The 26,089-nt window shown below is 43.8% G+C and overlaps 1 protein-coding gene across 1 annotated transcript in view; it reads right to left on the minus strand.

The window, feature by feature from the left end:
* The window catches only part of LRRK2 (leucine rich repeat kinase 2), an 87,001-nt gene that overhangs the window by 56,640 nt on the left and 4,272 nt on the right, over positions 1-26,089 (minus strand). Inside the window, exons 3-13 of the mRNA XM_056847254.1 lie at positions 17,490-17,578; positions 15,175-15,309; positions 11,208-11,342; positions 10,004-10,135; positions 9,012-9,131; positions 6,728-6,861; positions 5,522-5,601; positions 4,909-5,015; positions 3,645-3,774; positions 2,839-2,963; positions 820-944 (exon numbers count right to left, since the gene is read on the minus strand). Of these exons, the coding sequence (XP_056703232.1) occupies positions 820-944; positions 2,839-2,963; positions 3,645-3,774; positions 4,909-5,015; positions 5,522-5,601; positions 6,728-6,861; positions 9,012-9,131; positions 10,004-10,135; positions 11,208-11,342; positions 15,175-15,309; positions 17,490-17,578 (1,312 nt within the window). The remainder of the gene's footprint in view (positions 1-819; positions 945-2,838; positions 2,964-3,644; positions 3,775-4,908; positions 5,016-5,521; positions 5,602-6,727; positions 6,862-9,011; positions 9,132-10,003; positions 10,136-11,207; positions 11,343-15,174; positions 15,310-17,489; positions 17,579-26,089) is intronic.

Below are 26,089 nucleotides of genomic sequence, written 5' to 3' on the forward strand. Positions count from 1 at the left end.
TGTCTGTTGTGGGGAGGGGAAGGGAAGGTGATTGCAAGCCAGTTTGAGTCTCCCTTAAGTGGTAGAGAAAGTCGGCATATAAAAACCAACTCTTCTTCTTCTCTAAGGATTATTTCAAAGAACCACTTATGCTGTTTGTAAGCAGCTCTGCCCTAACTTTGAGCCACAGAAATCTTTTCAAAGGAATGGAAGAATGCTCATATAAATCAGGTCACGCAGCTGACAGAGGGTGTCCAGGATGCAGCAGCACTCAACCACACAGCCACAATTGTGGGATTGTATCTTGTATGCATGTACAGGCCAGTTTTCCATAGGACATACATTTCCAATACTACTGTGGATTGCATTGGTCTAGGAGGACAAGTAGAGCCAACGTGGTATAGTGGTGTTGCACTATCACAGTAATTAAGAGTGGCAGACTCTAATCTGGAGAACCAGGTTTGATTCTCCACTCCTCCACATGAAGCCTGCTGGGTGACCTTGGGCCAGTCACAGTTCTCTCAGAACCCTCTCAGCCCACGCAGGCAATGGCAAACCACCTCTGAAAGTCTCTTGCCTTGAAAACACTACGGGGTTGCCATAAGTCAGCTGCGACTTGACAGCACTTTCCACTACTGTGGGGCAGGCGACTGTGGAAATCAGACTTGTGTAAACAAAACTAATATTTAAAAGGGCCAAAGTATTGTTTATAAAAATTGAGAGATTACACAAAGACCCGTGTATGAAAATAGTCCAAAGCTTTGCCACAGTTCAACGGTTATCTGATAACTCAATGTGCAGGGGGAAAATCTGTTATGAAACAAAAATATCTTGCCCTACCCTGTTCAGAGCATCCAGGACTAGTGCATGAGTCCCTTCCAACAAACACTGGTTTTTAATAACTTTTAATGTCAGAGCTAGGTCAGCATCTCCTGACGAGCTATTCAGCTCTTCTTTCATTCCTCCTGGAATATACATATATATAAAAAGACAGAAACAGTATTTCCCAAGTAAACAAAAATAACATAATTAAAATTAGTCAAGAGATTAGAGCCAGTAATAAAACAGCAGAAGGCGCTTGCAAGAAGGGACTGCTGGCAGGAGGGAACACAACAGTGATTGTGGTACCTGAGAGAACTAATAGCCATGTGGGTTTGTGAGGGGGGGGGGGTCCAAAGCAGGAAGGAGCCCCAGTTCTTGTGCCCAGATAACGGAGGATAGATAGATAGATAGATAGATAGATAGATAGATAGATAGATAGATAGATAGATAGATAGATAGATAGATAGATGAAAGCCCAAATCACATAATTATTTCCTTCAGAATGACAGAAGACCTACCTCACAGTCTAGACTAAAATCAGCTACTTGTGTCTCCCTTAACCAATGTCCTCATTCTGAAAGAGGATAACTCATGACAAGTAGGCTCAAGGTAAGCACTAAGCGTATTTCAATCTCACCAATGTTCTTAACTAAGAATGTTCTTAACTCTCTGGCTTTAGTGGCTGACTTGCATTAGGAGACAGGCACAGGGAACACATCTCAACTAATTCTCATTGACCACTTAACAGTTTTCAATACACTGACTGTGGTGGCCTCCCAGAGTGCCAAACTGGATCAGGGATGGGAGGAACTATACTGGTTCCAATTCTTCTTTGAGGGCAGGTTTCTAAAGACGAGGTGGGGAGACTTCTGCTGTTTCCTCTGGCCTTTGGTCTGCAAAGTCCCACACGGTTCCATCTATCACCTGGTTGCCCCGAGCTTTGCGATGTGATGTCACCAGTATGGGGATGACATCCAGCTGTGCCTTTTTTACTTCTAAGGAAGATGTGGATTTGAGTTGGATAAAAGAGCAATCGGACTAAAGATAGAGGCAATGCTGTTTGGGGATTTTGCTGAACCTGGAATAGGCATACACAGCTAGTTGGATGGACATACTCTCTCTGAAGGCCCAGGCTTTCAGCTCTCCTGGTCCAGGCCTTACTCTAGGACCGTGTTGGCGAGCCTATGGCACGCGTACCAAGTCCGGCACGTCGAGCCCTCTCTGTGGGCACGCGCGGGGGCGGCGGGGGCTTTGAAGGGAGCGCGGATCTGTTCAAAGCCCCCCCTTCCCTGGACTCCCCGCCGCCCGGCTTTGAAGGGCTCCCCCCTCCCTGGACTCCCCGCAGCCCTTCCCTTGCCGAGCTGGGAGGAAACCTCAGTATTCAGGTTAAATTGCAGTGTTGGCACTTTGCGATAAATAAGTGGGTTTTGGGTTGCAGTTTGGGCACTCAGTCTCTAAAAGATTCGCCATCACTGCTGTAGGATGTAGCCAGAGTGCTTTTAACCAAATACAATCCTTCCTAGAGAAGTTTACCCTGGACAAAGTTACACATGCTCTGGTGACTTCCAGATTGGACTATCGCAGCGCACTCTACATAGGCTGACCCTTGAAAAGTTCTTCAAAGCTTTCTTTGGTGAAGAATGTGGCTGCCCAATGATAGAGGCAAGCCACTTTAATCACATAACCCCATCTTGAAAAAGGTTTGATAGCTTCCAGTTTGTCTCCAGACTGTTCACTAGAACAGTGTTGATTTTGAACTTGAAAGCCTTAAACAGTTAGAAATAAGATACCTCACTTTCTCCAGCATGAATCAACCTGTATATCATGTGGACAAACTATGCAGTCTGTTCTTGGAGATTCAGCAGGTGATGAGAGATAAGGCCATTTCAGCAACAGTATCAAGATAATGGGAACTCCCTAAGGAACGTTTCTTTCTTTTTAATCCCATTAAGGAACATTACAAATACTTGAATATGGATTCCTTATATTCTTTCACTTGGCCTACACTAGGCTAATATTCATTGTGAATTTACTTACGTGGATTCATAAATTGTAAAATAATTCGAAGCGCTTCTAGCTGTACAGACGACAACTTTTTATGTTTCCTCATAATCTTCACAACTCGGGATGCAGCCGCTGTCATTATATCCAGAGGAGGGCAACTGGAAAGATCAATCAGGTAAACAGCTGGACACCACATCTCTCAACTACAGATTAAAGATCAGTCTGTAATAATTTTTCCTTTTCATAATCTAACCTATATTTTTAAAAAACAGTGCTGGCTCACATAAGATCCTAGCGTAGCATGTAACGTTCACGCCTCTGAATCTAAACAATACCTATTTCATTATTCTCTGCTGGGATGCAAAGATCCACACAGCGAGTGCTTTGCTCACAAGCGGTGGACTTGAACGACAGCTCCCATGTGGGCCATACGACAAACGGCGGAGCTTCGCAACCCTTTGGACTTTCAACAGCAGGTGATGATGGGGCAAGGAGGGGGCTGCTGCTCAAATACCACATTGACCATTTCAGGGCTTAGGTGAGCCAGCTGCCCAGCAGAAGCCATTTGGCAAGTTGCTCCATGCAGTGGCTGTTATCATGTGGCAGGAGTTACTCCCGTGCTGTGGCTCACCACAGCAATGGAGACTTCTACCCCAACACTCCCAAGTCTGCATTGTTGTTTTTTTAAAGTTTGTGACAGTGTAGAAAAGAGTGGCCAAGGTATACAAGTGAGATGCAATATGTTAAGAGTCATTACAAATGGCATTTACATTAAAAAATGCAAAGCGGCCTTAACTGTGGTCTGGGTTTTGGACACCGCTTACATAAATTCACATTACCTTCCTTCAAAAGCCCGGTTCAGTAATTTGCAAGCGCTTTCTGCAACTTCAGGGTAGTTGGAGTATTTCTTCATTATCTCCAGCACATTCATGTGTATTCCTTTTGCCAGGAGGATTTTCCTAATACTTACTACAATCAGAAAAACATAAATAAATCTTGCACAGAGAATACAAGCACTTAACTTCATTTTTAAAGCTTTTGTCTAAACCAGTGGTCGGCAAACTCATTAGTCAACAGAGCCAAATATCAACAGTACAATGATTGAGATTTCCTTTGAGAGCCAAATTTCTTAAACTTAAACTATATAGGTAGGTACACTGTTTATATGTTCAACATAGAACACTGACCTTTTAGGGGAGGGGCCGTGGCTCAGAAGTAGAGCATCTGCTTGGCATGCAGAAGGTTCCAGGTTCAATCCCCGGCATCCCCAGTTAAAGGGATTAGGCAAGTAGGTGATGCGAAAGACCTCAGCTTGAGATCCTGCCAGTCTGACAATACTGACTTCCGATTCAGTAGAAGGCACCTTTATGTGTTCATGGATCATTTCCGTTGCCACACCCCACAACACTTTGACAAGTTTCAGCCCCAAAATTATTCACCGAGTGCACGGGAGGTTTTGCCTTGGCTTTGCCGCTCCATAGATGCACATCTTCCCCCATGCACGTCCTCCAAACTCAAAATTAAGCCCCCCTGCAGAGTTTTGAGAATTTGGTTGGGGGGAAATGTGCATCTGTGAGTGTGCGTGTGTTAAGTGTCATCCCGGTCGTGGCGAGGGAGACTTCGAAGCGGAGGGTGGGGCAGAAGGCAGTGCCCCCGGCCCGCTCTTCCCCACGTCCCCGCCCTGCCCCGCACCTACCTCGGCTGCAGCCGACTCCCCGCGGCTCCTTGCCCTCCGGCTCCAGGGGGCGTCCTTCCCCAGCCCTTCCTCCAGCCAGCCGGCCTGGCCTGCCCGGGCTGCGACCCCGCACCTCCGCCCCCTGGCGGAGGGTCGCAAGCCAGGGGGGAGCAGAGGCGAGGCGACAGCCGCCCACCCGCTCGCCGCCTCCACCTGCAGGGAGGAGCCGCAGTGCGCCGCCGCCTCCTCCTCCTTGAGAGCCGCACTCAACCGGCCAAAGAGCCGCATGTGGCTCGCGAGCCGCGTTTTGCCGACCACTGGCCTAAACCAACCCCATGGAGCAGAGATGAGGACTGTCAAGACGTGTCTGGGACTACCAGGGCCAAGAGGCTCCCTCCCCAAGCCCTCCCCCACTGAATTCTCTTTACCATCTTGTTCCGATAGAGTTGCCAAGGCATTTGCAGCTGCCTGGAACACTTCTTTTGAGCTGGAATGCACTAACATGGCTAGCATCATCTCCCTGTGTGCTGGGAACCTAAAACAAGATTAACAAAAAGTACAATGTCGTAAATCGAAACAGAGGCCTGAGAATTCTCACCCTGCTCTCCTAGTATCAAGGGATCACAGTGCATCCTGGGCTAAAGTGCCATTCCAGGAGCACAGGCTGTGTCTTCTTCTACTTTCACCCCTTCCTGGGAAAGTGAGCTGGAGCAACACATCATGGGAAGAAAGCATAGCATGGAGGGACACATGTACTGGACTTCCAAGGTACCTAAGTAGGGTGGGGTAGAAGACAGAAGAGAAGAGCTACCACACCCTATACTGTTAATTTCGGAAGGACCCCTAGTGTCCTCTTTGCTTTAGTAATGTATTGGAAAATCCATACACATATTGGCTTCCTGGCACAGACACAAAGCTAAAGAAAGGGCTTTCTGGTATTCTTTTCCATGTTTTTTGCACTATAAATATTGCAGAAAGATGCAACTTGTGAACAAAGTGTGTGTATGTCACATTTCCAGGCATTCAGTTCAGGCTACTGACTTTTTCTCTTCATCTCCAATCTTCTCATGAAGACAAGGTTGATACATAAGGAGATTGTTCAAAGCCCAACATGCAGCTTCCTACATGAAAAAAACAACAGACAAAAATATTATCTGGATGATACACTCAACAAAAACATATCTCAACTATTTTACGAATAATCACCAGTACAATTTGTGACTATGATGAAAACATAAAAATCAGTACAAAACACCACATTAGGAATGTGATCTATGAAAATAAATAGTTGATTTACAAAACTTTGCATAATCTTTACTTCTGAATCTACGAGAGCATTTCCTAGGACATACTTCATTTCACAAGGACTCCATTGTCTAGGAATTTCTTGAACCATGTCAATGTAATTACATCACTTTTATAATGATAGCATGATTTATGAGCTGCCAATCAATCTTTATTTGTTACAATCATAGATCAGCCAAGACTGACAGACAAACAACATCATCAGCATATCTCCATATAATAAAATTTCAAAGCCACACAGACTGATTTCAATAGTACAAACATAATTAATAAAAAAGGACTTAACCAACTCCTTCCTTGTTAAACATGCCAATGGTCATGAGCTGCCAACACCAAAATAGATCTGAGCTCTGTGAGATCCGTTACATTTGTAAGCAGGCCTTCCTTTGTGATTCAAACAGGGTTGCCAACCTCCAGGTGGGGCCTGGAGATCTTCAGAGAACAGAAATCAGTTCCCCTGGAGAAAATGGCTGCTTAGGATGGTGGAATCTATGGCATTGTACCCCACTGAGGTCCTTCCTCTCCCCAAACGCCAGGCTCCACCTTCAATCTCCAGAAATTTCCCAATCTGTTAGCAACCCTAGGGCCAGAGCTATCACATGAAGCTACCAGACGGCCCCCCATCCAGATACTGACCACACCCAGACCTGCTTCGGAGACAGTATTAGCCACCTGTGAAACCACACCATATCGGAAGCCCATGTCTACCTTAGTGAACAGTCACATTCCTACTCTGGTTGAAGAACTTATATGAAAATCCTATGCTAACGCACTAACTACAGATGGGGAATTAAAGCTGAGAGAAGGTAAAGTGAGTGTGTGTGTGCTCAAGAGGAATTATTTTATCCAGTCTGATTGCTGGCCTTCCCAGTTACAATTTAAGTAAAACACTCAAGACCTAACCGTATACCAAACGCTCCCTTCTATACATATATTTCTTACCTGTACATCAATATTTTTTCGGTGATATCTTAAGGCTTTATAACAGGCTTCCAGCCAATATAATTGCTCTCCCTCCTCCTTTTCTTCCTCCTCTTTCTTTTCTTCCAAGTCTCTGTTTAAAAATATTGTTTCCGCTTGGGAGGGAAATTTTATTTATTTGTATTTTGGGTGGAAAAGCATATGCACTTATTTTGAAATTCTAGAACAGACTTGAAAGGGTGAAGAAACATGATACTGATCAGACATCACTTGCAAAAGGTTTACTTTAATTTCTTACTACTTTCTTTACATAAGGAAAAGCAAAAGCAAATGGACATGTATAAGAAGCATTTGGCAGGAGCTGAACAAACTACCATTGACTCAAGATTTGGTAACTGTGAACAAATGCCATAAAAACAAAACTCAACCAATGATATCATAACATTTTGGCAAAATAAATCCAACTAGTTGAAGAGCTTATTTAAGCTCATTTATTTCTTTGGTTTGCTGTTCTCTTTACTTCCAATAGCTTGTAACAAATGAAAAAGAAATGCTTTAAAGCCCATAGCAAAGTTAAGATTATGAAGTCTAAAACTGTGTTAACAGTCATAGGTTTGTTTGCAAGCAATTGCCTCATACTTAAGCAAATGAATTACTTATAGCCTCTCAAACAGAGGCAATATTCAGGAGCTATTAAATAAAAAGTAACTAGTTATCTTGAAAACCAAATAATTTATTTTTTACAACAGCAGCATGGATTGTATGCCCCAAGGATAAGGCTATCAAACAAATTGGATTGACCCCACCTCCTGATCTGGTCCCTTACTTTTTCCTTATTGTCTACTTATGAAAGTGGCAAACTAAAATCATTAAAGCCTTCAACAGTCTTTCCTGAAAGAGATGGAAGCAGCTTCAGAAATCAAGAGGAATCTTTCTTTCTTTCTGTTTTCAGCAGAAACACATACCTTGGAGATACTGTGCACGTATCATGAGTGAGTGGGCATTAATTTATTTAGATATTTATCATCTGTTTTTCTATAGTGGCTTTTACAGCATTGTTTGCCTGTCCTTCATTTTATCCTATCACCAATCTTGAGAGGTAGGTTAAGGTGAGAGGGGTTAGGGTGAGAGAGAACAATTGGCCCAGCAAGCTTCCATGGCAGTGGGGATTCAAACCTGGGTCTCCCAGATCTTAGTCCGACCCTCTAACCACTTCATCAAGCAAGATTCTGGTATGTATACCAATTTCTATGAGAGATAATGTTTTCTTGGGAATTTGAAACTCCCCCCCCCAAAAAAAAAATCCTGACTGAAAACAAGAGGTATTCAAGCAGAAAGCAGGTGGGAATTAGATGGAAACCCCAGAGGCATTTGACGGTGGCGCAAGGCAGAAAGGAAAACAAGCTGCAGCAAATGGAGAGGGGCGCTAGGAAAGTAAAGGGCTAGCGCAGGCAGTTAGGTAGAAGGGGTAAGGAAAACTTAGAGGGAGTAAAGTAAGCAGCATGGCAGCTTTGTGGAAGGGCTCAGTGGTAGAGCATCTGCTTGGCATGCAGAAGGTCCCAGGATCAATCTCCAAGATTTCTAATTAAAAGGATCCGGTAATAGGTGATGCGAAAGATCTTGACATGAGACCCTTGAGACCTGCTGCCGGTCTGAGTAGACAATACAATACGGACCTTGATGGACCAATGGTCTGATTCAGTATCAGGCAGCTTCATGTGTGATAGGATTGGATAGGGGGAAAAGGGAGGCTGGCATAGAAATAATGAGGCTGGTAGGAGTCAGGGGAAGAAAGACCTGGAACTGGAATTATGGGGGACGCTTGCTTGAAAAAGAAAAGCCTCTCCCTGACCAAACATTCCTGCTCCAGGCATAAAGGTAGCAATATTCATCACAAGGACCAAAATCACCATGTTGAAAATTTTGTTCAGTTTAGAATATAGGAACTTCAACAGAGTTCTGTGTCAATCAGGGCCAGGTACTGGACAAGGATGATTCACCCATGAGGACATTTTTAGCAGGATCCTAATGGCAACCCACAATGCCAGCTCTAAAAAGGCAATGAATGTGATGCGGTGGGGGGGATATAGAGGCTTTGAGTGCAAGATATAAGGGAGGGGTGGTCACAGGAGTTGATTTGGAGGCTGTCCAACAACAGGTTTTGGTTGGGTTCATTGAGAGACTGAGCAAAATGTAGTTATTCCTCAAAAGATACTCACTTTACTGTTTCGCTATAGGCCTACATTCTAGCAGTGAATGGTATATAGTTGAGCAACTTCTTTTGTTAACATTTATAAGTACTTACTGAGAAGAGCCAAACAGCTGAGGCCTGCAGCCTGTAGCTTTGCATTTGCGGGGTACTTTCCAACAGCCTGTACAATGACTTCATGTACATCATTCAACACAAGGATATTGTAAAAGTTTCCTGAAGGGTGGGGAAAATTCAACAGCTGTAGCATGAAAATAAAGAACTCTATGCCAAGGAAATCTTACTTCTGTAGTAACGGCAAGCAATTCAGTGACTCAGCGGGACAGCAGTGCCGAAACCTTGGTGCTTTAGATAAAACTAAGTGCCTAGAAGCTCTGCCCAACACTTTGTCTGGTTTCTGAGCTTTCAGCAGATTTACAACTTCTCCAAAATTAATTTACAATTTTGGTGACTTCTGAATTAAAAAAAAGATTCTCAAAGAGGTCATTTCTGAAAACCCAAGTTATACTTGTACAAGAAATTTAAAAGATGACGAAGATGTAGTAGTCATGTGTTAGGAATGGTTTCCTGTATACATATAATGTAAGATGGGTTAGGAGAGTTCCTCTATTCCACTAAGGAGGAGAAGGAAGGGGAGGAGGAAGAGGAGGAGGAAAAAGAAGAAGAGTTGGTTTTTATATGCCAACTTTCTCTACCACTTAAGGAAGAATCAAACCAGCTTACAGTCACCTTCCCCTCCCCTCCTGACAACAGACACCCTGTAAGGTAGTTACTTACTGTTGAGGGAGAAAGTGTTCATCAAGGTTATCTAATTAGCCACTTATGTACTCAGGATCCTAAGAGCTACTCAGGTCTGAGCACTGGGGTTTCATTTCTAAACTTTGCCCAGCCACAATTCATGATCCATTGGAAACTGTTCCCAAAACTGCCCCAGGATTCAGACTTGGGAGGGTGACAAGCAACTGTCTTTAAAAGGCTCTGTTCAGTGCACATAGCCCCCTGCTATTTCCCTCAGAGGTGCAACATCTGTTTATGCAGGCAGCCTTGCCAGGGTTAAGCAAAGAATATTACAATCTTTTCCAACTCACCCAGCGTAAGCTTGTGCAACAAGCAGCAGCTCACTTCCTGAACTGCTTCACTATGTGGGAACATTTTCATCGTCTCCACTATGACATTGTAACACCTCACATTTCCAGACATAAGAACTTCCACATTGCTGGCTAGGGCAAAGAGAACAAACATACTAGAGTAAGAAAAAAGTTTACACAACTGTCAGTGTTTTTTCTAATCCAGTTGATGCTTTGACAAACACAAAAGGGGCTTTTTTGTTGTTATTGTTTACAAGGGGGGAATCTTTTAATAAAGAAATACCCTAAGCAGGGTGTGGATGGCTCAGAGCTGAACCAGTGTTTGCCTTCCCACAGCCTACTGAAGACTCACTGTGAGCACTTTACACTGTTCGTCACTTTTTCATGATTTCCTTGGTATGGCAGTAATCCAACACCATGGAAAATGTTCACTTTTATTAAAAACAACATGGATTCTCACCACAAAACAAGAATAATTTTTTTAAAACAAAAAGATCTTACAACTGTCCGGTTCATAAAGAAATGGAGGACAGTGCGGGTTCTGCCACTATGAATTCAGCAAAACCCAATTTTTGAGCTTGCCAAGCTAATGGTGGATTGTTCACGTAACTCACAAGAATTTCACCTTAACATGACTAACAAAGAAAAAACATTGTATGATGGGAAGAAAGCCAACACAACAATTCACACTAACTTAAGAAACTTCTGCAAATGCTAACTTCACTGTCCAAAGCATCAGCCTTTCCTACTAGTTTTCCCTCGACGATATCATAAATGAATAAAACAGTAAAGTTGCACTCTGTGCAGAGATTTCATGGTATCTTGTGACTGCCCTGAAATGTTTCAGATTGCTAGGATACAGCAGCTGTAGGAAGGGCAGGACACCGTCCCAGCAAGCATAGTTTTTATGGCTCACACACACCCAAAAATACTCTTAGTGTTAGCTTGACTCGGTAAATTGGGTTTACCTTTGTTTCAAACACTGCTACAAATTGTCCATTTAATTTCGGCCTATCATGCTGCAGTTCAAAACTCAGTACCTGTGTGCTGTTGAGATATTATCTTCAGAGAACCTGGGTAGACACCAGGAGCACCAATGGCATCCTGACTGGGAATTTTTGCCACAATTCACAAGGCTAAAATGCAAGTGGATAGAAACTCGCCTTCCCATCATCACTCTACATCCTAAAATCGCAGTACTTACATGGTCCAGCCAGTGAATGTAAAGAAAGAAGAGCAAGAAGTACTACGTTTTCTTTCTCCGGGAATTTTTTAAATACATTAAGTATGATTGTATGATCTCTGTCCTCAACAAATTCGATCAGCTGCTCCTCTGGAACTGCAATGAAAAATAAAAAAGTCTAGTATAGACAGAAATATTTATTTAATTCTACACATGGATTAGTCACTTTCCAATAAAAACGTTCCCAATGTGACTTACAAAATGGAAGAAAATATTAATATTAACAACATTTACTGTGCTGGTGGAACTGCTGCCCCACATTCAGGGAGGCTCTATCTTCCTAACACTTCTGGGAGAAGGTGGAATCTAAAAGTCTACCAACAGCCTCCAATATATTTATCAGTTTTTATTTCTAGAAGATAAACCACAGCTGCACCTGGGACAGTGCAAGAGATTTTTATGGGTCCCACTGTTGGTCTATTTGGGTTTTCTACCCAGCTCAGCCCTGCACCCTGACTGCTTGACTTCAGAGGGAACTGCAACCTTTTTGCTGGAGAAAAACCTGCCGTCCATGGCTGAGCTTTTCTACCTGGGGAAAAGTTTGACAAACAGGAAGAGAAGGAAAGGCACAACTCAGGCTCTAGAGAATAGAAGCTGGGAGAACCACCATGAAGCAATTCCTAGGGACTTTGTGGGTGGAGCCTGGGTAGGGAGCTAAGTGGAATACAATGCCATGGGAGCCACTCTCCAAAACAGCCAGTTTCTCCAGGGGATCTGATCTGTTGTCTGGAAATCCGTTGTCAATTTGGGAGATCATCAGGCCCAACCTGGAGGTTGGCAACCCTACACATATCAAGATAAAATTCTAACACAGATGTTATAGCCCTTGCCAGAGCAACATAACAAAGCTTTGCTTCAGCATATTATGAGGTAACAAGAGGGGACCTGCAAGTAACTTGCGGAAGCAACCGTCCCATTTTGCCCCCCTTGCTTCCTCCCCTCACCACCACTCCCTTTCTGACTTTCTCTTGTTTGCATTCCACCAAACACATAGTAACTCTTCCTCTCTCTTTCCCCCTTTCAACACCTGTCAATCTCTCTCTTGATCTCCTTCTCTCTCTTCAACTGCTGTCACTGATTCTCTCATTAGATCTCTTTCTCCCCCAGTTCCTACTGTCACATTATCTCATAGACACTTTGTCACTCTCTTTCTCCACCCCATCATACTTTCACTCTCATTCTTTCTTTGTCGCTCCCCTGCCTGCTGCTGACTACAATAGTTCCACCTCTCCCCCACCACTAGAAGCACCGCCGCGTAGAGGTAGCAAATATAGGTGTTGCTGGGATATGCCTCTGACCAGTTTAATTTTCAATCACTTTCAGTCATGTCTCCAAGGGCGATCAAGCCCAGCATGACCTGCAGCCAGAGCCTCATCATGGCATCCTAACCTGGCACCAGGATCTCACCTAGCAGCCCGGCTGTTTCGTCACCTCAGTGGGGGCAGCAACTCTCTCCCAACACGTGACAATCTTTCTCTCATTCTCCCTCTCTCTCAGTTGCTATCACTGATTCTCTTTAGCTCTCTCTTTCTCCCCCAGTTCCTACTGTCACCCTCTCTCACACACTGTCTTTCATTTTTTCCCATCCACCCTCCCACTGTTCTTTCTCTTGCTTTCTCTCACCTAGGGGTTCCCCCAAGTCTGCAGAAACATCTGTGTGGGGTAAGTGTGGCCCCAATCTGTGGATTTAGCTATCCACAGATGAGGACACACTTGGGAATTAGATATATCAATTAAGCTTCAGTCAGAGTAAACAAGATGGTACCCCTCTGCCTTGCCTTGGGTTCCACTTGCCCAGATTCAGCTAAATATAAATGTTATTTCTTTACAGGACTGACACACTTCCAATATTCACAATCTCTTAAGACAGGCAAAGGAAGGAAGCATAGTTCCCTGTCATTAGGGTGGCCAACAACCTGGAAAAAAATGCCTTAAATCCCTTAAGAGAGGATTAATGTGTGAGTGATCCTGGTCCCACCAGTTTCTTTCCTTTCCTTTTATCCCTTCGAAGCTCCTTGATCAATTGATCTTGAGCAGCATATATCTAGTGTTGGAGGGATATAAGGACTGAAACAAATCTTGCCACTGACAATGTAGCCTTGGGGTCCCTATCACTTAGTAAAAAAGGCATTATGTCAGTCACAGAGGCATTGGATTTGTATATTAAAAGGGGGAAAATATAGTGCGATCGAAGTTCCTCGTAAAAGCGGCATTCCAAAAGGGCATGGGCTAATGAGTCAATAGAGCCAGAAGAGCAGGGGCAACACCAGTTTCTTTCAGCCTTGCCTATCTCATAGGATTGCTGTGAAGACTGTCATGAGAAAAAATGTGGGATGGAGGGAGAACTATTTATGCTGCCCTGAAAAGTAGCATATAAGAGGCGGAAAGATATAATATGGTCCCTACCATTTCTCTGTAAAATGCAGTCTTCACAGTCTTCACAGACTCTTAGAACTGAGGTGTGTTTTGGGGTTTTTTTTTTTTTTTTTTTTAGTAAGATGGCTTATTAAAGTGGCAAAACCCCTCATACTCTCTGCCAGCTATTTACTTAGTTAAGAAGTTATTTCCAGTTTGGGGTGGGAATGTTTGTCAAACTTAAGTATGCAGGTTGGGATTACAACACAACATTGTTGGGCTGTTAGCTCTTATTTGTTGGCTCTATGCATGAACGAGAAATGTCCACGCACAGTCATATACCTATGCCTTTTGTTTGCTTTTGTGGGCTTGACATTGCTCTTCACAAAATGGGGTGAGAAGTAGAATAATATGAAGATAAATCAGGCCAAAGAAAAAGATTTGTGTCTTAGAACTTCACAGAATGCATAGTTTAGCAATACCTTAACTAACCTGTACACTGGGCCATTCTTAAAACATATTTGCCATTTCCCTTTCTTCATGACTGCACTTATCTATTGTATGGGAAAAAAGCTTTTTAAAGGGGAGTTGCAGGACAGAGATTGCTTTAGTACAAAAGCACTCAATATCAAGTATGACATTTAGGACACAGAACCTTGTCTTCCTTTGAAGCATGCTGTATTTCAGTCACGAAGAGCTCATAAATCAGGAACTGACTCTCTATTACCTGAATAATTATGGTCTCTAGAAAACAACTTCTAGAAAGGCAGTAAATCTCAAACCTGTCTAAATACCCTAATAACTTACCCTGAAGGTGCTGCTTCACAATCCAAGTAGTTTGGGCACAAGCAGTATTTACTCATTAGTGATGGGAGAGCACTCCGTACATGCGCAACCACACTGTATTATTATTACATATTTCATTGTGTCATCCCTCTTCTCCCTGCTCAATACTGAGATGGGACCTGGTAAGAGCTCAATACTGAGATGGGACCAGCCTTCAATTTGCAAGATCTGGGCAAGACTGTCAAAGATAGGACATTTTGGAAGACTTTCATTCATACGGTCGCCATGTGTCGGAAGCGACTTGACAGCACTTAACACACACACACAAGTACAAATTCAGCTCTGCTTGTAAACCACTGGATAATCTCATAAGGTAGTTGCGATCCAACTTACCATTTAGTAGTACCCAAAGAACATCATCAAATACACATCATTTTGAACTACAGAAACTGAGATTACTGGTGGTGAACAGTGCAGTCAAGTCACAGCTGACTTATGGTGACCCTATAAACATTCTATTCAGATAATTTCAGGTAATTTGTTTCACAAAACATCAGGATTCCCACTGTGCCCTCACAAGGTCCTGCAGTTCTCCTACATATGTTTTTTTTTTTAAATGACTTTTTCTACTTTTATTGGTTGAGGCAGCCAAAGATAGTGCTTGAGAAATGAGCAAGAAAAAATGATTCATTCGGAGATTTAACTGTGGAACACTTTCTCCCAGGGCACCTTACCGTACAAACCTCTTTCCTGTTGCACCAGGCAGCACTGAACTTAAAATATCTACCTTTTTCTAGCAGCAAATGCAAAGCTTGACATCCATATTTCTGGATCTCTTCATTATCCGAAAAGGTGTCCATGGCATCAAATACCAACAGAAACACGTCTGTCCCTTCTTCCAAGAGGAGAAGCGTTATTTCATCTACAAACAAAGGACAAAATTTCAAGGTATTTTTGTATAATAAATATTTAGTTCCTTCTGAAATCACAATCCACTGTCAAAGGTTACAGCATTCGGTCACAACAAGACTGTGTCTATCTGCCTTCAGGTTTAAATGTTTTTTTTAATGTGTTTTAAAAAAAGAAAAATAGCAACCACACGGGGGCTTCCTTTGGATTGGGATCATGGTATATGGGAGGATTTATTATTATGTGTGCCTTAGAATGACAGCCTTATCTAGGTAACCCAGATGCATTCTCCCTTAACCTTAAGGACTCAGCAGAATCTGTTACTATATTAAGATTCTCAAACCCAATAGTTTAGGAAAGCAACAGATAAAAACATTTGACAGCACAAAAATGCCATTATTCCATTTCTAGCTACATCACACAATAAATTTAACAGCACTATTCTGCAACAAGTTGTTGCTTGGAGCACTCTTTGTGCAGTAGTTGTTATGTATAACACGACAACATGCCATGCAGGATTCAAACAAAGACCCTACGTCTACATGTACAAACAAGCAGCAGAAAAAAACACATGTTCTTCAAAGAAACAACAGTTTAAAGGGGCAGGCAGAGGAGACAGTGGGGGATCCATAACTGGTTCTCCTAAGTTTTTAATAATGCTAATATGTTTTAAGGGGGGTGATATTGGGTGACACTGCTGTTTAAATCACTCGCAATGCAATCCTAAACTGAGTTATCCATATCTCTAATAGCCAGCTATGCCCCAATCCGTGGATACCTAAATCCATGAATCTGGGCCATTTACACAGAAGTAAAATTTTTCAGCAAACTTGGGCAGCTTCCAGAAAAATCTTTAAAATGGGAGAAATGGGGGTAAAAAAAATCCATACACAGCCACATAACAAGGGAAACAGATGACAGGAAGCAGTGGTGGGTGAAGGTAATGGCAGGTGAGAAAGAGGGGAAGAGAGGGCAAGCAAGCAAGCAGAGCTGGATATCAGCAAAAGAGGAGCTGAATTGATGGTGATGTTACCCAGCAGAAATGAAGCTGGACTGGCAAAAGGGCAGCAGCGGTGGCCAGAAAAGGAAGACACAGCACAGCTTTCTCCTTCCTTTGACAGCAAAAGAGGGCAGACCAAAGATGGTGGCTGAGAGAAGAGAGGGAGGAGGTGGAGTTGCTGCTTTTCATGTACCCTGTGTAAACACCTGAGCAGAAGATAAGGGTGGCTGGGAGGAGGAGTTGCAGCTCACCCCTTCTGCTGGAGAGAGAGAGGAGGAGAAGGAGTTGTGGCTTGCCCCCCTGGGGGGATGATGACCACGAGGCTGGGGGTTGGACTAGATGACCCCTGAGGTTTCTTCCAGCTCTATATTTCTATGAAGCAGAATTCAAAGCATGCACTCACTCCAAACCTTCTGGCTGTGGCAGTGAGCAAGGCACACTTACTCCTCTACAACATCCTGACTGTGCCCAAGGGAAACAAGCAAGCCATAATGAATGGGAAAATGTAAAGTTCCCAGCCCTCCACCCAGTCCAAATCATACACTCCCTTTCCCAAGGCTGTCAATGTTTAATTTTTTTTAAATGTAGGAGATTGAATCACATATAAGTGAACACATTTTGTCAGCTGCTGAGTCTGGGTTCTTAGTAACCCAAGATCAAGACATAGGAGGGAGCATGCACGCACGTGCGCACACACACACACAAAAACAAACACTGTCCCTCCCTCTTTTATTTAGGTTTATCTTGGGCTGCAATAAACCACAGCAGAAATCTTTCAAAAAGAAAAAAAACTAATAAAAATAAATCAAAACCACCACCACCACCGAGTCAAGCCTTTTCCCACAACCTTAAAACATGTTTTAAGTGCTGAAATGTTGAGGGAAATGAAACACACCATGAAAGCTTGCAATTTTATATGCAGGTTTCTAAATTTTATTTATTTACTTAATTTTATACCCTGCCTTTCTCCCCAACAGGGACCCAAAGCACCTAATATAATTCTCCTCTCCTTCATTTTACCTTCATAACAATCCTGTGAGGTAGGTCAGGCTGAGAGTGGCGACTGGTCCAAGGTCACCCAGCAAGTTTTTCGGCAGAGTGAGGATTTGAACCCGATTCTCCCAAATCCTAGTGTGACTCTAACTACTACGTCACACATTTAAGGGATTATACTAGTCAGAACAAGCTGATACCTGAAGTAAGCAGCAGATTCAGTGCTTTTAGTCCAACTACTGAAAGGTGTGTGTTCATGTGGTGGAGCTTAAGCATCTTAAGGATCTGCCTATGAAAGAAGTGGGGGGAAAACATGCCAGTCAGTATATGCAAAATGGGCATATTTTCAAATCTGCTGTACAATTATAATAAAAAACCCAAAGATTTAATGAAACAGAGAAATGGACAAATACTTACCTTCCATGTTAGAATAAACAGGCTAACCAAATAGCAACATGTATACAGAGACCTTTATTGAACTCTTGCCTGTGTGATACTTGGCAGCTAGGGTTGCCTGGTCCCTCTTTGCCACCGGCGGGAGGTTTTGGGGGCGGAGCCTGAGGAGGGCAGGGTTTGGGGAGGGGAGGGACTTCAATGCCATAGAGTCCAATTGCCAAAGCAGCCATTTTCTCCAGGTGATCTGATCTCTATCGGCTGGAGATCGGCTGTAGTAGCAGGAGATCTCCAGCCATCACCTGGAGGTTGTATGACAAAGTCAGCATGTGGGCTCTACTTAATAGAAATACAAGGTATATTCACAGTTCATTAATATTCATTTACTTATACACTATAGTGTATATTCATTTACTTATACACTGCCGCATAGACAGTGATCTTCGAGAACTCGGAAGTTTCCACGGGGCGTTCTTCTTTCTCCCTCGACACACAGCCTGTTTATGATCACCCGTTTCATGCTGTGGAAAGGTGGTTGCTTTGCGACTTTTATTTTGAACTTTCATTTCATTGTTTACAAGAATTGAACTCGGTATTGCATAAATTGTGTGATTCAACACAATGTAATGTTTTTGTATGTGTATATATTAGTGTATAAGTAAATGAATATTAATGAACTGTGAATATACCTTGTATTTCTATTAAGTAGAGCCCACGTGCTGACTTTGTCATACAACTGAGTTATTACAGCATAGGTTTTATTTTTGTGAAAATCACCAGGAGGTTGGCAACCCTGTTGGCAGCCCTGATGTATATCTATTTCACTGAGCGTCTAAAGATGAAATATGCCAGCTCAATAGGGCCCAAATGAGCATCATAATATGGATGTGCCCCCAACCCAGATGTGTACCTCCAGTAGCTCCTTCTGCACACTGATTTCGCTTCCTGGATTAGGCTACAGAAATCACATTGGGGCCTGCAAACTTTAAAATTCACGTATTTATTTTTCATTGTATACCCTCTTTTTGCTCCTTTCCACCAGGAAGCCTTAAGGGACACTTTCATTTAACTAAATATTATCGCAATTTTGCAGAAGTATCAAAATCTCCTTATTTTTACTTTTTCTTTATCAATGTAACAACCCTGACACGTGCTTGTCAGCTTGGATATAAGCACTGGTGGTGAAAAGCGCCGTACAGTAGCAGCCAACTTACTGCGACCCCATAGGTTTTCAAGGCAAGAGACGAACAGAGTTGGTTAATCATTGCCTGCCTCTGCATGGCAACCCTGGACTTTCTTGATGGTCTCCCATTAGGGTCGCCAGGTCCCCCCTCTCCTCTGGCGGGAGGTTTTTGGAGCAAAGCTGAGGCAGGGATTGCGTGTATGCAGCTGCGCCAATGCGAACACTTCACTTCTGGTTTACACCTGGAAGCACCGCATCATAATGGGCCTTTTACCACTCAAACTGGTTCGGTGCAGCCACTCATGCAAGCAATTCCTGCTTCAGTTGCTTCAGTGCAGCCACATGCGCAAGCAATTCCCGCTTCTGAGCTGGACAATGGATTAAGTGGCAATACTATCTCCCATCCAATTACTAACCAGGGCTGACCCTACTTAGCAGCCATTTTCTCCAGGTGAACTGATCTGTTTCCTTCAGTTGTAATACCAGGAGATCTCAGCCATCACCTGGAGATTGGCAACTCTGGCTGCACATAAGGGACTTTTGTTGTTGTTGTTGTTGTTGTTGTGTGTCATCGAGTCACAGCTGACTTACAGTGACCCCGTAAGGTTTTCAAGGCAAGAGATGTTCGGAGGTGGTTTGCCATTGCCTGCCTCCACGTCACGAACCTGGTGGTCCTTGGAGGTTGCCAATCCAAATAATAACCAGGGCCGACCCTGCTTAGCTTCTGAGATCTGATGAGATCAGGATATTCTTACTGAAATGCACAGATGCCCATATTTTTACTGAAATGCGCAGTGATCATAACATTGTGTTCAGTGGTTAAGAGTGATGGACTCTAATCTGAAGAACCAAGTTTGATTCCCCCACTCCTCCACATGAAGCCTGCTGGGTGACCTTGGGCCCATCACAGTTTTCTCAGAGCTCTCTCAGCCCACATGGAGGCAGGCAATGGCAAACAACCCCTGAAGGTCTCTTTCCTTGAAAACCCATGTCAGCTGTGCCTTGATGACACTTTCCACCACCACACACGTGAAATAAAATAAAGTTATTTATTCTGAAATTATTGCCATGGATTCCAATAAGAAAGAGCATCCTTATGTTGCAGTTGCCCTTTTGCACTAACTATGGAAGGAAATTTTTTAGATATTTTAAAGAGATTTGATTCAGTTTGATACTTGCTAAGATTCCATGGTGCCTTGTCAATATTTATTATGCTGTGCAGAGTACTCCAAGGGCAAAAATGTCACCTTTCCACCCAACTTATAATTCATTAAATACTGCACTGATACATCCCAAGCAGAAATTCAAAGAAGAATAAAGGCCAAGGTGAAGTTTCCCCATAGGGACAGATTATTTGCTTAGCATTCAACCCTTACAAACAAATTGAAAAGAGATAAATGGATTGCCTCCAGATCTGTGGAATGGGTCTCCCATCCATCAGGACAGAAATGCACATCTAAAGGAGAGATGGGGTGATGATACATGTGCTTTCTTGTGGGAGACAACAGGAGGTTGGAGATTTTTCTTTCATTGCTTACATCACAGGTGTACAGAAGTGAAGATTCAAACTCTTACCACATTCAGACACACAGCTGAATTGGAGTTGCAGTAAACAGGAATTGTGGTTGTTTATGTGACATAATCTACAGAAATCTTCACTCCTATGCAAGTTCCAACTTGCTAGACTTGGGAGATTTACCTACATCTATCAGTAGATTTTCTAAAATTCAATCAATATATTCATGTGGGATCCCCCTGCTTTCCAGGATGAGTTCTTTACCTGACTTAATGAAATATTTGAAAACCATGCAAATCAGACCAGAGCAGCTCAGTCTGAGGCCAGGAAGTAGCTAATGTGGGATGTTATAAACAGATGAACAAGTATAGCAAAGGGTAGGTAGCAACCTGTACAAAAAACCCCAATGCAGCATGCAGAAACTGGAAAGGAGTTGGTCATTTAAACTGAAGAACAAAATTGGAAATTCTCTGTTTGTATCTAGCTACCTACCCCAAAGCTGTTTAGAGCAGAAGTGAAACCCTTTAACTTCTCCTTCATCCTGAGCGCTATGACAAAATATGTGAAGTAATATTTCTTCACATTCAGAAAGAACCAGGAAACACAAAGACAATTTCCTTATTTCTCTTCTTGAAAGTGGTTACTACATTATCAGTCATCGGCCCTGAGCAGCAATAGCACATCAGAAGCATAAAGGTTGGCTAAGAATAGTTATGTTTAAATTCAGAACTGTTTATCCATTTATAAAGAACAACTGGGGGTATACGAAACTCATGGGGGGAATCTCCCCCAGTCTCGACCTGGGTGGGCAAGACCACTCTAGGCTTGTCAGCCACCTTGCCCCAGTCCTGATCTCATCAGGTGAGCCCACTCTGGGCTTGCCATCCAAGGAGCCAGCCTCCACACACGGTCCCAATCTCCAGGCTGCTGTTAGCATTCCCCACCGGCTCCGCCGGACCTGTAGTAGCTGCCGGCATCCCCATTGGTCCAGAGCAGCTGCCTCTGGGCTTGCAGGGGATGCTGGCAGCCTCCAACAGTAGGTGCGTTCTCTGAGCATGTGCAGAGAATGCTTTACTTAGTTTGGGGCAGATTTAGCCCCCCAGACTTTTTTTTAAGTTTAAGATTTTTCTGCAGACCCAGAGGTCCCCTAAGTCTGCAGAAAACCCTGTTAGGGTGACTGTGTCCCCATCTGCAGATTACGTATCCACAGGCAGGGGGCACACTTCAGAATTATATATATACCCTCCATAAATAAATAACTTTCAAGGTACCTCTTACACCCTTTAACGACCCTTCTCACAGTCACAACCATTTGCCCAGGGGTGTGAAAATATAAGAGTCTGCTGGGTGTCAGGTATGCTTTTTTAACAAGGAAAGGGAGTACACGGTAAGTGAAAACCAAAAATAATGACTGTAAACAATCACCGTATAGTGAAGCTCATGGACCAATTGGCCTTACCAATTAAATAAGCTTATTGCTATGAGTATATCGTGTATAATCAAGTTTATAACAAGTTTCCCAATAACAATAGCGTTTTGTGTCAAATTTCAAAGTAACTATAGAAAAGTGCCATATGAATCTTAACAAAACAAATGACTTAATACATGTTGTAAATAAACACAGTCTTGACTTAATCTTGTCTTAAAAAGTACAGCTGTGATGAGCCGCCCGGCTTTGGTACTTTTGCTGGGAAGAACAACCTAAAAAGAATGAAACACTGAAGCCACAGAGCTGAGGCAAAGACAAAAATTTAGAGACTCTGGGCAGACACAGCTAATTAATGAAGGGAATAAATCAAAAACATACATACCACGTGATAAAGCTTGAGCGAAATGAGTAACAAAGCCGGGCAGCTCGTCAGAGCTGTACTTTTAAAGACACGATTAAGTCAAGACTGTTTATTTACAACATGTATTAAGTCTTTTGTTTTGTTAAAATTCATATGACACTTTGCTATAGTTATTTTGAAATTTGACACAAAACACTATTGTTATTTGGAAACTTGGAACGGTGGTATAAACTTGATTATACATGATATACTCATAGCAATAAGCTTGTTTAATTGGCAAGGCCAATTGGTCCATGCACTTCACTACACGGTGACTGTTTAGAGTCATTATTTTTGGTGTCAGGTATGGGCGCTTTGGGGGCAGCCGCCAGGACTCCAAAGAGCCAGGAAGGCCCAAAATTGACTACAGTCTGTCCCCACTGACTCGACACCCTACAGTGACCATTCAGCTGTGGTATCAGCTGCCTCTCTGCTCTGCAGCAGTGTAAGGAAAAGGAAATGTTCTATGCTACTGCACACGAGTGAACAAGCATCCCCCAAGGGAGGAAGGCCCAATCTCTTTGCCTGGTACTCCCCAAATGAGGGCACGTGGAGCCAGGACTTTCAAGGAGCAACCACACAGGTAGGGTTACCAGGACCATGCTGGGGGTGGGGGATCCCCTGCTTTGGGTCCCCTCCTCCCAACACTGGCCAGCGGGGGTCTAATCAGCTGTAAATTGAGGCCTAGGCCTGCTCACCGTCAATGTGCTGATGTTACGTCTGCAAGTGACATCATCACGTCAGTGACAATCATGGGGATGCTCTGGTATTTGGGCAAAACTCTATGGTAAAAATTGCTTTTACCATAGAGTTTTTCCGCAAATACCAGAGCACCTCTGCGATTGTTGGTGGCATGATGACGTCACTTCCGGAAGTGAAATCAGCATGTCGATGCCGGCCTCCCTCCACAGTTAGTAAATTCCCCCTACCCATGCTGGTTGCCAGAGCGTACCTGGCAACCCTATACACAGGTAAATGCACAGAAGCTCAACTGTCCTTAGCTAACAATTCCCCTCTGACACTCACCACCAGGTGAAGAGTGAACACCAACAGCACCTAAGAGAAAGAACCACCATCACTTACTCACTCACCTCCCTCAGGATGAGAGGCTTGGCAGCATTAGGCCCCAGCTCTAGTAGCAGCAAGCACCTGTCACATCATCCTTCTACTCACAAGAGCAGCAAAAGGATGGCATAATCCATCTTTTGCCCTTTGTGCGTGTGGCACTCCCTGCAAGGACACCTGTAACTCCTCCTCTTCATGTGCTGTGATGCAGAGGGAGGAAGCAACAGTTACTTGCTGCCAGCAGAGGCAGGCCCAGCACTGTCCCTTCATTTGTTAGGAGGGCCGGATATGACATAAATGGTACTTGGTCAGGTCAGGCCATGTGTACCAAATCAACTAAAGAAATACCATAAAATGTAATGCCAGGTCCCAGAGATACAAACTTTATAGAAAACACAGGCAAAGTCAATTAAAGATATTATTTTTTACTTAAAATACAAACAAGCGCACACTTTCCTGTGGAACAGGTGGTTGGTGCTGGGCTGCTGATCCCCAGAAAATAGGCAAATTTAGAAAGCCAACCCATATTCAGAAAGTTTGAGAACAGCTAACTTAACTGCAATATTGTGTCAATTTTAGACATCATCAGGCATTGGTGAATAATTACAAACTCAGGACATAAGTCTCAAACACGGTCTGTCACTGAATAATATCTACTGCGGAGCAGCATTCTTTGGAAAACATCACCCTGTTGGCTTCCGAGCTGGCCTGGAGATGCCAGCCCATTAATTATAGCGTCTCCCCTTGACTACTGTAATTCTTTCTGCCAACTCAGTTGTCAGCTTTGAGCTTAATCAGAATTCCGCTGCCAGGCTTCTGACCAGTTGACATTGTTGGGGTAAATCTTTTTTTTCACGGGACTGGATCCTGTGCTGCGACTGGATGGGAAGACTCCTATACCCCTAGGCACATGTCTGTGTGAATTTTGCCCACTTTTCAATTTGGACCCAGCTTGATGCTACGGTAGCTTGAGCATAAAGAAGAAACGCTCCCTGCTATGCCTCTCACTCCTTGGAGCTGCTGACTCAGGTTTTATAACCAGCAATGACTCACACAAGTCGTTGTAAAGGGATCTCCCGGCAAAAGTGATGAGGTTTTGAGTGAAAGTTTGGAAGAAGTGCTGAGAATATGGTGAAATCAGAGAGTTGTTGAGGGGATTAATAAATACATTCATGCAGTCACAATAATATCAGTTATACAACAGTGGAACCAAATGCTGGAATATCCACCTTGAGATGCAAATATTCCAAATGCTTATAGCTACATATCTGAGTAGATTCCAGATAGACAACACCCCATCTGCACCCCCACCGCCCTGGGGGCTGACTCTGCAAGGGCACTGTGCGGCCAGGAACTCTACCTGCATGAGGTCAGTGCCCATCAGGAGGAGGCAGAGGAAGCTCAGCAGCCTGCCAGCAGGTGACATCACACTGAGCACCTGTCCACCTGACTCTGGCTTCTGCGCCAGGGCCAGGAGGCTGGTCTGTGGCTCCACACCAGCCCTGCCTGGCAGCTCCCTTCTGCCCACCCCCTGAGGAGTGCCCCGTGCCCAACTCGCCTCTTGCCAAAACTTTCCCTGCCCGGGGAGGGAAGCCAGAGTGGATGTGACCTCAAGCAGGGCGAGCGGAGGAGGGATGAGATCCCCAGCCCTGCATGGCCAATGTGCACAGATGCCTTCCGCAGCCTGCCTCCACTAGGGGAACAATGGGGCAGGGGGCTTGGCTCCTCCACACCTGCTTGTGCCACGCAACACCACGGCCCTTCCCCAGCACCTGTGGGCATTCCAAGCTGCACAAGCTGCCTCTTCGCCCCCACGCGTCTCCACCCAGCTCTCGGTTCAAGCTGTCAGGGAAACGTTCACATCCTGTTTGTATGCTTGCAAACAGGCTGGATCTGTGTACAGATCGGCTCCCAAGTCCAGTGTGTGTGTGTGTGGGGGAAGCAGAGGGTGGCTGGCTCAGTGGGCCTGATCACTGTATTCAAAGGGCTGTATATGGCCTGTGGGCCATATCTTTGACACCCCTGCTCTAGGGATTTGACTTTCTTGTGTTTCCCTTTCAGCTTTTTAACTATTCCTCTCATTTTTGTAAAGTTCCCCCCTTTTGAAATCAAATGTTATAGTTTTTGTACATTAGGGGTGACTTTCCATTGAAATGAGTTTCATAGCATTATGGTAATTGTTCCCAATTGTTGCGACAACCTCTACATCTCTCACCAGATCTTGAGCCCCAGTCAGAGCCAAGTCCAAGATCACTGTCCCTCTCGTTGGCTCTGTGCCCTACTTTTCTAGTGTACAGCCATTTATGATGTCTAGGAATCTCATTTCTACAGCATAGCTTGAGCACGTTTACCCAGCCAATGTGAGGGTAGTTGAAACCTCCAAGCAGCATAACATTATCTGCTTTACTCACCTCCCTTATTTCCTTCTCCATCTCAAGATCAGCCTCAAGAATATGATCAGGTGGATAATAGTACATCCCCACTTTTACGTAACCCTTATGGTCCAGTATTTTTACCCATATTGCTTTTGTTGGGGAGTTAATTCCCCCAATATTTTCTAACTTATTTGATTCTATGCCCTCTTTGATTTACAACACCACACCTCCACCAACTTCTCCCTCTCTGTCCTGTCTATAGAGCTTATACCCAGGGATGACTGTATCCCCACAGACTTTCCCCATTCCACCATGTTTCTGAGATAACCTACTATGTCTAAATTGCCAATTGAGCACCAAACACACCAGCTCCCCAATCTTGGCTTGGAGACTTCTAGCACTGGCATACATACACTTATAGTCTGTTTTCGTCTCTAAA

Source organism: Euleptes europaea, chromosome 3 (genome assembly GCF_029931775.1).
Source record: "Euleptes europaea isolate rEulEur1 chromosome 3, rEulEur1.hap1, whole genome shotgun sequence".
NCBI classification, from domain to species: Eukaryota; Metazoa; Chordata; class Lepidosauria; order Squamata; family Sphaerodactylidae; genus Euleptes; species Euleptes europaea.